Source organism: Brienomyrus brachyistius, chromosome 6 (genome assembly GCF_023856365.1).
Source record: "Brienomyrus brachyistius isolate T26 chromosome 6, BBRACH_0.4, whole genome shotgun sequence".
NCBI lineage: Eukaryota > Metazoa > Chordata > Actinopteri > Osteoglossiformes > Mormyridae > Brienomyrus > Brienomyrus brachyistius.
The window spans coordinates 2,899,884-2,914,485 of NC_064538.1; the positions used below are offsets into that span (position 1 = coordinate 2,899,884).

The 14,602-nt window shown below is 46.4% G+C and overlaps 1 protein-coding gene across 4 annotated transcripts in view; it reads left to right on the forward strand.

Annotated features, from left to right (window-relative positions):
• megf6a (multiple EGF-like-domains 6a) overlaps positions 1-14,602 on the forward strand; it is an 80,028-nt gene that overhangs the window by 45,891 nt on the left and 19,535 nt on the right. For all 4 annotated transcript variants that reach the window (XM_049017032.1, XM_049017034.1, XM_049017033.1 and 1 more), the window contains 13 exons: positions 1,065-1,187; positions 3,616-3,741; positions 6,278-6,400; positions 6,913-7,035; positions 7,821-7,958; positions 8,742-8,861; positions 9,428-9,550; positions 9,990-10,166; positions 11,686-11,817; positions 12,164-12,292; positions 12,632-12,760; positions 13,112-13,246; positions 14,058-14,192. In XM_049017032.1, coding sequence (XP_048872989.1) covers positions 1,065-1,187; positions 3,616-3,741; positions 6,278-6,400; positions 6,913-7,035; positions 7,821-7,958; positions 8,742-8,861; positions 9,428-9,550; positions 9,990-10,166; positions 11,686-11,817; positions 12,164-12,292; positions 12,632-12,760; positions 13,112-13,246; positions 14,058-14,192 — 1,713 coding nt within the window. The remainder of the gene's footprint in view (positions 1-1,064; positions 1,188-3,615; positions 3,742-6,277; positions 6,401-6,912; positions 7,036-7,820; positions 7,959-8,741; positions 8,862-9,427; positions 9,551-9,989; positions 10,167-11,685; positions 11,818-12,163; positions 12,293-12,631; positions 12,761-13,111; positions 13,247-14,057; positions 14,193-14,602) is intronic.

The window sequence follows — 14,602 nt, forward strand, 5'->3', positions numbered from 1 at the left end:
GACCACAGATTAATGGCTGCAGTTCATCAAACTTAAAGGAAACGTCTGGACAAACCAAATACCTCGAATTTTTTAAAATCCAGTCTGAAGTGGTGATGAGAAATAGATTTAGACTTTTGAAGACGAAGCCAACGTGCACTTTAAATGACCGTTTGTGTTGACGTAGTTGGACAAAACCATGACAATCCTTCAGGAACAGAACGTGGGCCAAATTCATGATTTGTCGTCCGTAAAAATGTTGTCGGATTTTTCCTTTTCTTGTAAGACATTTTTTTTGCACAGGAACCCATTTCTGATGCTGTAGTTGTTATGAATCATTGGGATCCTTTTTTTTCCAAGTGAACTGTGCAAGTTGGGCAGAAGTTTGTGTCCTTCTGGTGAACAAGAACACAGGGGCAGCCGGCCTGTTTCCACTGGAGCGGACATGAAGGGAATATTTACAAGGGGAGTCATTCGCTGAGTGTGCGTCTTTACCAGGGCGCTGAATTCCAAACCTCTGCTGTGGGTAAAGACCCCATTTCTGCTGATCTTGAGGTCGCCTGGTGCGATAACTGTGGCCGTGGCAACGGACTGGGCAGCTTCACTGACAGCACTAAGTGCCGTTTTCGGCGTGTTTCGTGTTTAGTGTGGCTAGCCAACACCCCCCCCCCACGGCCCCCCTCCGCAGTCTTCCTTGACTTGACATTCCTAACCTCCTTTTTCCCAATCATCCACATTATATTCCGGCCAACATTAGCAAATTCTTTGTGTCCACTTCTGCAGATGGCCCTGTCCAATGGATCAGTGAGCTGATCTGTTTTCCATGTTTTTTTTCATGCTTGAGTTTGCTCACCCCAAGTCCCCCACCCCATGTCATGCTGGATGATTTTAATGCTGCATTGTTTCCTGCGCTCTCGTTGCAGTCGCTTCCATCCCTCGGCCAGTTAAAGCCCCAACGCCCCTTCAGGACTCGCTGTTGTTCCGAGACGGCGGCTTTCCCAGGCTGCATCTCCCATTTCAGTGATACTGAGGATCCGCTGACGGAAAATCTGCTCGCTCTTCTCCTCTTTCTCTGTTCTCTGCAGACGTGGACGAGTGTCAGGTCCACAACGGTGGCTGCCAGCACAGATGCGTGAACACGGATGGGTCTTACTACTGCGAGTGCCACCCAGGAACCCGCCTGCACACAGACGCACGCACCTGTATCGGTGAGAACCACCAGGGGGCGCACCTGCGGCCTGGGCTGTCTGGACTCTCCTCAGAACAGTAGTCTGGAGCACCATGATTCTTATGTTGGATCCATTGCTTCTCCCACTTGGTCCAGAACTATATTATGGCAAGACAGCCCCCCCCCCCCCCTGTCAAACCTCCAACACAGTGTCCCTGTTGAAGCTTTTCCAACCTCCTTGAGCTTGACCCTGGAAAGTAACGCTTTATAAACACCTGTGTTTCTCAAGAGTCACTTTGGTTGCCACACTGGCTGCCCTTTGCTAATAAGCAGCCACCCTTATTAGTTTTATTCCGGGCTTTTGCTAGGGTCGCAACATGTAGCTGGATGTGGAGTGCGGCAGTTTTTATAAGGCCCAGCCTTCCACATATATCACACAAGCAGTCCACATTTGGAGTATTTCGCAGTAGATTCGACTGTGAGGTGGGGCTTTCACCTCCCAGCAATCTGGGGGTGGGCCAGCCAATCCTAGACTCTTAGCTGTAGACATGCTGTCTGGTTGCCCACGATACTTACTGTTCACAAGCTAGTGTGCTTATTTTTAGAGGTTTCTGGAAAGTTTATGTTGATGAATTTGGATTCTTATTTAATATCTGTGTATATAATATGCTAACAATAGGCTTCGTGTGGTTTACAGTGGAATTCTGTTTGGCTTTCAGGCCCAGCTGTGAGTTTTAATATTAACGCTAATTCCTGACTTTTGAATTCCTTCGCTTCATTGTATTTTCGGTGATTTCCAGTGAAGTGGCGCTTCGGCCACTTCAGCTTCACTGTGATTCTGATGAAGCTGAGATCCCTGTAAAATGTTCTAGCAGCGGTGTGGCAGCATATAACCCACCAGCTCTCCACCACCCATGGAAAGAGTTGGGACCTCTGCTTGCTCAGGTGCTGGGGGGGTGGTATTTGTCTGGGTCTTCTCTTTAACTTGGGTAGGATGCTTTATTACACCAATTCAAGTGTAAATTACAGAGAATGAGCCCCATCCGGAGACTTAACTGATGTTCAGATAACTGAGTATTTGCCAGAAGCATTCATCATCGTTTTGCTGCATGTTTTTCAGAACTGGTGGTCTTGCAGTTCCTTCTAGGTTCTTGCACAACTCTTGATTTGAGTCTATTCCAGTGTTTAGTCAGCAGCATTTCACAGTCCCCATGCATTAGTGTAAAAGTGTCCTCAAAATATCAAAGTGGAACAATAGGCAGGGTAACAAGCAGGTATGTGTAAGAACTGGGTGATGCTTTTAGGAAGAGCATAATGAAAGGGGGCGGAATGGGAGGGGGCATTCCCATTACCTGCCCATTGCTGAGGAAACCACCGGCTCTCTGATCCGTTTAGCACAAGATTCCCACAGCAAGGGACGGCGGTGGAAAAGCGGTGAGCTGCCGAGTGAGGGGGAGCTGCTGGCATTCCCAGCTGAAGCCGAGCGGGATTATCATGGGATGGAGAGACCTGAGACAGCTAGGGGATGCTCTGAGGACACAGGGTGCCCTTGGGGCTCCACGCGTCTTAAACGCCGCACAAGAACAGGATTCACCAGGGGTGTTTTTACCCCCTGTGTGTGCCTTGGTTTCAGAACTGGGACTGGGTTAGTGTAAGGCATTGCCATAGTTTGCCTGTTAGCAAATTGCAAACTAATTCAAGTTGGCTTTTGAGGAACATAGACATAATGCTGACCTTTGAACATCCAAGAACTATTGCTCTGGACAGTTATAGAAATGCGGGCAGTGCTTCTCCTCCAAAGGGAATTCAACAAAAGGAAAAGGTTTGTTATTTTCTGAATCGGGGCCTTCTACAAAGTTAGCTGTGTAGCTAGTTTAAGCCTTATTCCATGGATTTCCATCATTGTATTTGTGGTGGATTCAACGATTCAAAGGTTTTATCTGTCACATGCAAGGTACTGTACACCGTCCAACTGCAACCTGCAGTGAAATGCAAAGTGGTCAACTGCGCCATAAGAATGCTGAGAGCAAACAAAGTTGCAGTGTAAAAAATATGGTATAAATAAGGAATAGTAAAGTGTTGCTGGTAATAAGAGAAAGAAGGTCAGATATGTGCAACATAGCTCCAAAAACATGCTTGGTGCATTAGAAAGGAAGTTTAATTACTACTGACAATTAGTGTTAAGCTGTCTAATGTCCTGAGGGCAGAAGCTCCTTCTGAGCCTCTCAGTTCTGACTGAGAGACACCAGACATGCTTTGCAGACCTCAGCCTGGTGAAGAGCTAGTTATTTGGGTGGGTTTTGTCCCTGCTGATTGGATGGAGCCCATCATGTTGCCATGGGTAACTGAACTTCCTCAGTTGCCCAGCAAGAAAAATGGGAAAATGAGTAACTGACCCTCTTAATTCCTGGTTTGACCCTGTGTTCACCCCCAACCTTTTCTGCCCCCATCCCCCCACCCCCCTCCAGCTGTTCACTCTTGTGCCATCAGCAACGGGGGGTGCGAGCATGACTGCATGCAGCTGGCTCCCTCCCACTTCCAGTGCCGCTGCAGACACGGCTACCAGCTGGCTGAAGACGGCAAGCACTGCCGATGTAAGTCATGGCGCCCACTGCTGGTCGGTCCAGAGCTGGAGTCTGAATTGCACTCGAGGTTCCCCCATTAAGGATGTGTTCCTGCTCGATGGGTTACTGCAGCACCAACAGCCAGGGAGTGCGTCCCTTATGTTAAAAACTTCTTCTAACGACTGAAAGTGCTGTGACAGCATGTTTCTCTCCAGAGCCGCCACATTGACCCTTTGTCATATTTTAGTGTCAGGCTAATGGCCAGGCTTTTTGTTTTTTGACTCTCGAGCTATTTGCCCAGATCGGCCTGCAAAAGCTACAGGAAGATATTGGCGCTGGGGTGAGCAGCTCCAGAGCGGCGTCTCCGCGGCGTTTACAGCCGCAGATGTCTGTTGAAGTGGCCAGTGGGCCTCGCCAGAAAGGGCGAGCAGCCAGACGGCCACTGGTGTCCCGTTAAGTGGGACTCGTCTGCTGAAGAGCTTCAGTGAGATATCCAGCAATCTCCAGGAAGGATAAAGGTGTAAGCGGCCATGGGTGAAACTTAAAATGATAAACAGAACAAGATAATGCAAAAAAAAATGTATGATCAAAAAAGTACAAATAATTAACTTGAAGTGAGGGTTCCTCTTTCGCAACGGTTAGGCAGGGGATGAAAGAGGCTTGTGGATTTCTGGCCTGCAGCTATGATGATAAATCTGTATTTGGACAGCTTAGGCGCTCAGTGAGAGACAGCTGAAGAAAGGGAGGTGGGGAGGGGCCATCGTACAGCTGACGGACTGCACGTATCTGCCTGGACCAGGGGATTATGGGAGAATTAGCCAGCTGACTAAATTTGCCTTTCAGCTGTTAAGTGGTTCTGATGAATGAGCTCTCGCTTCGCTTTCCTGACATCTATTGATAGGTCAGTTGTCAAACCAAATCGCAATGCCGTTTTCATTCCTATGTCTTGGACTAACAGCTTGACTTCCTTCCATTCCTCTCCACAGTACACCCATTGCCTTCCTCAGTAACTCCCGTCTCCCATTCCTTGACCTGCGGAACTTGAAATGGAGGCAGATAATAGCAATTAAAGTAAAATAAACTCTCTTAAAAACTGAACAAAAACCGCTAAGCCATTTTGGAAGAGGAAAGACATTTAGCAATGCAATTTTTTCCCTCTTCATTCCTACGTGTTCTGACAGTCCACCGTGCCGACCTGCCTTCGTGACAGCATCGCTGTAAACTCTACACATTTGGCCAGCCCTCTTTCTGTAGTCCAGGCAAGTTATCCGCAAGCCTGAGCTTCTCCAGAGCTCACGGTGGACAAGACAAGCAACCACAGCACACCGAGGACGATTATTCATTTAGGATAGATGTGCTTCATCATCTTCTCTGGCCCCACCAGCAACTTCCACTCTCCTGACGGTGTCTTTGTTTTTTGTGGAAATGGAAATGGGAAGCAGGTTTGTGTGTAGAGGTTTACATTCAGGCATGTGTTTTTTGGGTCATTTTATGCTTGCTTTTTCCATCGGTGCACTGATGTACACTCACGTGTGTGTTCTTGCGTGCATCCTAAGCGGTCCTTGTGAGTCCACGTGTCCAGCCGCATGTGTGTGTGTGCCCCCTGTACCCCTGCAGCATGTGTTGGTGCTTAAAATACTGTCGTCTTGGCCACCCCATCGCCCCAGCTTCACAAAGGGCCAAAATTCTACAGATTTGACTGCTTCCGTCTACAGATTATCTGCTTCCTTTCTCAGCCCAAGAATCTGTAGTTTCCTAAGATGAAAAGTATGTTTACAGCCACAAGCTGCTTCTCTGTCGCTTAGTCCTTTTCGTCCTCGATATTTTTCAGCTAGAAGTGAGTGTTGCCATTTTGAGTTGTATTTTACACCACAAGCTTGCGGTTAAACATCTCTGTTTGCCTTCTGTTTGTTTGATCTCTGATTAGCTGAATTTTGTAGTACAGCCTGCATGGTCACAGCATAATGACTTTTTGCAAGGAGGGGTTTTCACCACAGGCAAAACCAGTAGCTCCAGAGAGACTATGAAACCTTTCTCTTAAGAGCATATGTAGCATATGTCATGTAGGGTGAGATCTATGTAGGAAAAATAGCATCTAGTACCATAAACTCTTATAATCCAATTGTTGTTCAGAGAATGAGACTTCTAACTTCTTCAACTAAAGACTCGTCTACACGGAAAAGTCCAGGAACTGTGCTTAGGTTCTACAGTAAACTGTCCTTAACCCAAGCTGTAGGACACAATGAAGAAGCGTTTTCAACATGCCCCCGGCTACTCAAACCCAACTTGGCAGGGTCCGGGTGTCATAATTCTTCTGGAAGCTGCAGCCACGGTTCCTGGACTTCTAAGCATCTCCAGTCCGCAGTTTTCTTTAAGGCCGAGGAACACATGCAGCTCCTTCCAGGCGCAGAAGCCTGGAAGTGATCACAGTAATTTTTATAAAAACAAATAGCACACTCACTCACTGCTTCCAGTTGCACCTTCATGTTTTGTTTATCTTAAACCTTGTACTTCGTCCAATGGTATAGCAGATTGCTCTATCCTCATGGCGTCTCCCCCATTTCAGTGAGGAACCCCTGCGCAAGAAACAATGGAGGCTGCGCTCACAAATGCCATAGCGATAGAGGGCGTGTGCGCTGCGAGTGTCACCCTGGGTACAGGCTAGCAGAAGATGGCAAGAGCTGTGAAGGTGGGTACCTCCGGTGGCAGGGTGACTTCCTGTAGTTAGGCATTTATCTTGGGTGGGTGTCCCAGGCCTGCGTTTTCATAGTTAGCTTGTAGTCTTTTTTATTTTCCTTGGTTGGGTGTGTGGAAAAGGGTTATTCGTTTTTTCGGTCGAGAGAATAACAGAAGATCTTAGGGCCAGAATGTGCACTGAAGCCAATAATCTTTCCTCAGGGACGATTCCCACAGGAAGTCATTTATTAAGGATTTTTGCCTTAAATTCATCTAGCACTTTGAGGATGTTGTATGCAGAGGTCGGTAGTTCAGGTCCAGAGAGCAGAACTCCAGGTCATGATTTTGTTTGCACCGACCCGTTGAGAACTCTGTGACTGTGACTCTGTGACTGGGACTCTGTGACTGTGACTCTGTGACTGTGACTCTTTAGGCTGAGGCTGGTTGGTTGAAACAAAATCTTGGTCTGGACTTTTACTCTCTGGACCTGGATTACCCTCCTCTGGTTGGGTGTGTGTCTTTCAGACATTGATGAGTGTCACACAGGCCAGGCGACGTGCAGCCATGGCTGTCGCAACACGCCAGGCTCCTTCGTCTGCGTGTGCAACCTGGGGTACGAGCTCGGGGCCGACGGCAAGCAGTGCTACCGTGAGTCTCAGGGCTCCCGCAAAGACTCCAATTACCATCACTATAAGTATGAAAATGCTACTGGAATGTGTAATACTTTCATATTTATTGTAAAACTGGATCATAAGGAGAGGAATACCTGTGACATCACCCTCATTTGATTTAATTTATTTATTTTTTTATTTACTTTTACATTGTTTACCGTTTTATTCCTTACACTATTTACATATTTATTTGTTTTCTCTTTGTTTATGTTCTGTTTATTTTACATTCTATTAATCATATATTTTTCTTTAGTTGTATCCTTGTGTTTTTCTTTCTTCCACTGACAAGGATAGTCGCACAAGTTCATTGTGCCTTGTGCAATGACAATAAAGGCATTCATTCATTCATTCATTCATTCATTCAAGACTTTCCAAATATTCCCATTTCCACTCGTAATTGCTGATCGCACTGTATGATTTCATGTAGCCAATGATGTTCTACAAATCAAAAGCTGGAGTTCAGTTAAGGTTCAGTTAGACGTATAATTCTGTCCCCAAAATACAGCTGGGAAGTGAATAAAACCTTTAGAATACATACTGTTCTGTTCAGTTCAAAGGAAGAGAAGAGTGAGATGACTGAGTAATGAAATAAAGAGCTCTGTGGTGCACAGTGATGAGTCTTTATTCCATGCAGATGTGTGTCCTTAGTGGTATTTGATTATCCTCTTAAAATAGAGCATATTCTTAGTGCATGAGCACATGGCAGACAGCAGTGAGTCGTGTTTCTGGTGTGACGGAACTCAGGGCAAGTGTCTCTGACAGGCATAGAGATGGAGATCGTCAACAGCTGTGAGTCGGGGAACGGTGGCTGTTCTCACCGCTGCCAGCACTCCACCAGCGGACCTGTCTGCAGCTGTAACCATGGCTACCAGTTAGACGATGACTTCAAGACCTGCGTGGGTAAGTGGGGTGTGGGTGACAATAAGGGCTGTAAAAAGTAACCTGTACCTGCTCCAAATGTCAGTGCTGTAGGCAAACCTGTCCTCTTTACACCCGTAACACAGACGCACCCAAGCATAATACATACACTAAAGCCTGAGATTGAGCTTGAGGACTAAAAAAACCTCAATTCATACTTAAAACCCATTCATGTTTTACAAAAAAAAATTATAAAAGAGAAACGCATAGATGACAGGGGGGAAAAATTCAAGGATGGATCCAGGAAAGAAGGAACTTGTGTTGATATCCAAGCATGCCGACCTTTTACAAATCGGAAGAAGCAAAAATGATATGAAGCCTAAGCACTCATGAAACGTCTATAACTGACTTGTTTAACTGCACTGCCAAACACAGCAGTGATGGGAAGCACAGTCTAATCCCACCTGCTGGGAGATTAGAAGCGGATTTTTTCTCCTAACTTCCTTCTAGTGTTTCTAGGCTTGACTTTCCAGGATCCTTGTCAATGCCTGTATGGACTCATCAGGCTGCTACTCTGTTCGAGACCATGAACATATACAAAGATCAGCTGGAGATACTGATCAGCAGATAAATCTCTGGAATCTCTGAGGTTCCCAGCTCACCTGCTCTGAACTGATGCAGACAGTCATGCTTATTCCCTCCGGCACCTCCTGGTCTGTCGGACCAAACCAATTTTATTATAAGGGGGTGCACTTGTGTCCAAATGTTTAGCACAGAATGCCAGTGATTCAATGGATTTACACCATGAATGTTTGTGCTTCTCAGACCTGGATGAGTGTGTAGAGAGCAGCTGCTGTAGCCAGGACTGTACCAACTACCCAGGGGGGTATGAGTGCCACTGTGAAGCTGGATACCGTCTCAACTCTGACGGCTGTGGCTGCGATGGTACATTCCAACATAGATCAACCTTAACTAAAAACACTTCTCATATAACATCCATCCATCCATTTTCCAAACCGCTTATCCTACTGGGTTGCGGGGGGTCCGGGGCCTATTCCGGAAGCAATGGGCACGAGGCAGGGAACAACCCAAGATGGGGGGCCAGCCCATCGCAGGGCACACTCACACACCATTCACTCACACATGCACTCCTATGGGCAATTTAGCAACTCCAATTAGCCTCAGCATGTTTTTGGACTGTGGGGGGAAACCGGAGTACCCGGAGGAAACCCCACAACGACATGGGGAGAACATGCAAACTCCACACACATGACCCAGGCGGAGACTCGAACCCGGGTCCCAGAGGTGTGAGGCAACATTGCTAACCACTGCACCACCATGCCACCCCTCAGATAGCATTAATAATAATTATAACCAAACAAGAATACCAAGTACTAAGCATTCTAAATGAATTTACTCATGATTTGTACTTCAGTAGTAACTGAGTTACTACTTGTTATTTGTTACCCCTGAAGTACAATGCTTACCCACACTGCTATTGTGTCCCGCAGATGTGGATGAGTGTCTCTCTGACAACGGGGGCTGTGAGCACACTTGCCAGAACACTGCCGGGTCGTACCTGTGTTACTGTAGCCTAGGACACCGCCTGCATGAGGACCAGCACAGCTGCATCTGTGAGTACATTGCACCGGGAGTCCCAAAATCTCCTCGGTGAGTGAACTCCGAGTGTGAAAAGAACGGCACTGACTTGGCATTGCTAAAATGGGACTGCTAACGTGTCTCAACAAAATTCTATAGATTTTCATAATTATGTACAGTAGGGTAGAAAAAGAACTGAATAGATTTCAGTTCATTTTGAAAACCAGTAATGCCTAATACTGTAGGACACTGTCTCCCAATCTGGACATCAGGGACCTGCAGACAGTCCAAGTTTTTGCTCCCTCCCAGCAAAAATGTGGATTGTTTGACAGGGAAATGGGAGGGAGCAAAAATGTGGACTGTCTGGGGGTCCCCAAGGACTGGGTTGGGAAACGCCGGTTTAGGGCTTCAGATTATTTATCATCGGGGTGTTGACATCTGCACTGGGACCCCCCCCCCCTTGCTGCCCCCCAGCTCTTGGCGGCCCTGTGGAGGCACTGACGCAGCGGGTGGCAGTGGAGAAGCCTCCACCGCGATTCACGCTGCTTCGTGACTACGGCTGGCTACCGGACCCGGAACCGGAGCGGCTTGACGATTACGAGGAGGGCCTGGGGGAGCTGCGGGCTGAGAATGCGCTCTCCGAGATGATCGGTACGAATGAACCCAAACACGCACGGGGTATCGAACCCAAACACGCGCGGGGTGCCAAACCAAAACAGGCACGGGGTGCCAAACCCATACACACACGGGGTATCGAACCCAAACACGTTTGGGGTGCCAAACCCAAACAGGCACGGGGTGCCAAACCCAAACACGCACGGGGTATCGAACCCAAACACACGTGGGGTGCCAAACCCAAACAAGCACGGGGTGCCGAATGCAAACACGCATGCATGACATACTTGTAAACACAGCTTTGTCATTTTCATTGAGCAATTCTCTGGACATCGCAGATAAGGGTTAACTAGATCTGATAGAAGCTAGTTAGAAAATGCATTAATTTAATTTAGCTTTTGGTAACGCTTTACATTAACTGCACCTTCCTAATGCCTTCATGATGAATTGAGCAGTGGAAGAAAGTCTTACAGTCGTACGAATCGGGTCGTGTTTTAGCAAGCAGATGCGTACATGTATCATTCATGGCAATGAAGTCCACTGGATTAAGGGCTCCTTCCTCCACAGTCCCTGGCTCTGGTGGCTCTGTTGTGGTGCATTTTCCTGGCAAACTTTTTGCTCCCTCAACCCTATAGACAGAATGGTTGGGGCTAATAAGTACAAACCCATTCCGTGTGATCAAACTTGTGGTGAAGCATTTCTATACTGATTGGAGTGGAAATTTCCATGATGATGACGTCCTCGTCCACAGAATGGTTTGATGAGAACTATAACGTTTACTCCAGAAGAACACTAACAGAAAATTCTGCAGCGTAGCCTGAAACAGCATCATACCACCATCAACAGACTAAATGATGAATTTTCTCATGGACAAATAGTCTCACATCATTCTAGTAGAGTAACACACACTTATACAGTCTATTCCAGGGTACACCGAAGCTGCTGTACTGGCTTGTGGTGGCCCACAAGATCCTTGTTTGTTTATACAGTATGTAGAGATAGTTAGATGATGAGTTAAAAAAGAAATCTCAGCTGGTCTTTCTTACCAGAGACAATACTTAGTGACCTGGAATAAGGGACCTGCAGTGGCAACTATGGAGATTGTTCTGATTTTCACCAGCTACAGCAGTGGTTCTCAAACTGTGGTATGAGAGAAAACAGTGATAATTCGTGTCTGTGGTTCAGCTTACTGTGATTTCTTTTCACCCAGATGGTTCTTGTCTGATCCATAGTGTACTTGATTCAAAATTTTTGAGAACCACTCAGCCACACCATTTGTATTGACTTGCTGGTACTTTTAGTTATGAGTTATGACTTGCTGCGCTTAACCGTTATACCCCCTGCTGGACAGAAAAAAAAAACATTGGCAGATTTGATTAAAGACCTTTTGTTGTCTAGTCAGTAGCTATGGTTTCTTATTACTGCTACGCAAGCATGTGTAAGGATGCTTTGCAGAGCGTGGATCTGAGTGTGCACCTGACCACGGTGCCCCGCCCACAGGCCCTTCGGCAGATGGCCATTGTTCTAACAGGAACTTCTTGTTCTTTTGAGGCAGTGTGTCTGAATCACAGCTTCGGCCATGACTGCAGCCTGACGTGCGAGGACTGCACTAGCGGGGCGACATGCAGCCCAGAGGGTGACAGCTGCGACTGTCCCGAGGGCTGGACAGGGGTCATCTGTAACCAGAGTGAGTGAGCTGCAAGATGGCATGGCCGAAAGCCCCAAACACTTGTAGCCATCCATCCATCTGTCCGTCCGTCCATCCGTCCATCCGTCCATCCATCCATCCATCCATCCATCCATCCATCCATCCATCCACACACTTGTTCCGGTCATCTTTTCCATCTTTTATTCCGGTCATTTTCACGACATTGTTTTTATGACTTCAGCTGTATTTTACACTTTTTATATTTATGGTGCAGTTTAAAAGACATGTTAATCCGAAGATGCTGTTTCACATGAACATTAATCCCGAATGGACTGGACCCACAATCCTTTGTGTGGCTTGACCCTACCCTCTCTTTCTGGCACAGCCTGCCCCGAGGGCACTTTTGGGAGGAACTGCTCCTTCTTCTGTAAGTGCAGGAATGGTGCCACGTGCGACCCGGTGACAGGGTCATGTCGCTGCCCCCCCGGGGTCACTGGGGACCTGTGTGAGAATGGTAACAATCGCCGACTGTAGCCCAAAGTGCGTTAAATTACTGCACCCTTTTGCCATATTTGTTCAGGTGTGTTTTTAACTTGTTGAATTTTATATCGGGAAATAAAGCATTATGACTGTCATTCATTATAAATGGACATGTGCTACTTTTAACAGTCGTCACGAGGCTAATTTTATTCTTAGCTATTTGTACCCGTGACCATACATTTACGAGGTCTCTCAGCGTTCCCTGTCTGGATCTCTTTTGGTGGTCTACTTCTCAGATTTTATGAGCGCTGTATCCATTTTCGTTTTGCCAACTTGCTAACTGGTTCCATGAACAGCTTCTCCCGGTCCACAGGGTGCCCAAAGGGGCTCTATGGGAAGTACTGCAATAAGAAGTGCAACTGTGCCAACAACGGGCGCTGCCATCGCACCTACGGGGCCTGCCTTTGTGGCCCAGGGCTGTACGGCAGATTCTGTCACTTGCGTGAGTTACATGTGAACTGGCACCAGCTTTTGTCTTCTCTGGCCTTACCTGACTCCACCACCCACTTCCAGTCATATTCTGTCTCTTTGGCTCCTCCCACTTCTGTGTTCGGCCGTGCCAGGCTGGCAGTCATTGTCCTCACACCTGCCAAACCTGCCACTGTTTCTTTCCACACCAGACACACATAGCTCATTTGATGGTTTTTTGGGGTATCTCTACTCACCTGTTCCCTGTGTTTCCTCTCTGTGCCTCTCCATTCCCACCAGAGCGCCATCTAGTGGGGTCAAAAATATACAGCAAATGGTTCATGAACGATACTTCTTTTTTATATGCTTGGTTCCCCCATTACAGCTTGCCCCAAATGGACTTTCGGGCCGGGCTGTTCCGAGGAGTGCAAGTGTGTCCAGCAAAACACGCTGGATTGCAACCGTCGCCATGGCACCTGCGAGTGCAAACCAGGCTACCACGGCAAGACATGCAAAGATGGTTGGTGATGCCTCCTTGTTGATCTTTAATAATCACCCTGCACACCATGGGTCACTCTGAACCTTCATGGAATAGTAAGATGAACGAATAAATGTTATTCATTAAAAATGGCCAAGGCCCGTACGTTGCAATCCTTGGGTTTGAGAGGTGGACTTCAGTTTGTTCAGTGACAATTTACATTAACGGCACCTTCATAATGCATTTATAATGCATATTATATGATAATTAACATAATTGTATATGGCTGTTCTTTGAATGCATTATGAAGGTACACTGAATGTTTTATGAATGCATAATGAATGCATTATGAAGATGCACTGAATGTTTTATGAATGCATAATGAATGCATTATGAAGGTGCACTGAATGTTTTATGAATGCATAATGAATGCATTATGAAGGTGCACTGAATGTTTTATGAATGCATAATGAATGTATTATGAAAGTGCACAGAATGTTTTATAAATACATAATGAATGTATTATGAAAGTGCACTGAATGTTTTATAAATGCATAATGAATGCATTATGAAGGTACACTGAATGTTTTATGAATGCATAATGAATGTATTATGAAAGTGCACTGAATGTTTTATAAATACATAATGAATGTATTATGAAAGTGCACTGAATGTTTTATAAATGCATAATGAATGCGTAATGAAGGTGCAGATACGGTAAAACATTATCGTTTGTTCAAGGTATGTGGGTAGGGTTATGATCTACCATTGTGCGTGAGTAAAGACTTAATATATGTCAGGACATCAAATGCTTGTATGATTTAAGCACAGCTGAGTCCGTCACCCCCCACAGAGTGCAGTGCTGGTTTCTATGGCGACAGCTGCAAGCGGCGATGCGAGTGCCCAACCAGTGTGCCCTGTGATCACGTGACCGGCGACTGTCAGCCCCAGTGCCCTGCGGGCCTGCGGGGTGTTCACTGTGACCAGGGTGAGTTGGTCAAAATCCCTCCAGTTGGTACCTGCCCCACTGACGCTGGTACTGTGGGCATTTGGGGGGGAGGGGGGTGTAAGCATATTGGCAAATCTCAGTCCATTACAATGATATTTGTTACATATGTAGGGAAAACATATTGACTATAGGACAACACACGTTTTCCAGAGGTATCGACCATCCAGAGAAACAAAGGGGTATTTATCCCTGAATGCTACACGCTGTGAGAAAAAACAGGACCCAAGTTCTGCTCAGTTCACAAACACAGTACTAATTAACTAATTAACCAGTTTCCAAACCCTGCTACAATTTGTAATGTGTATACATCTGTCCTCTGAAATGGTTCACATGTGCATATTTATACATTTTTGCACGAGTCTGCATCACCATCGACAAAAAATCTGCAC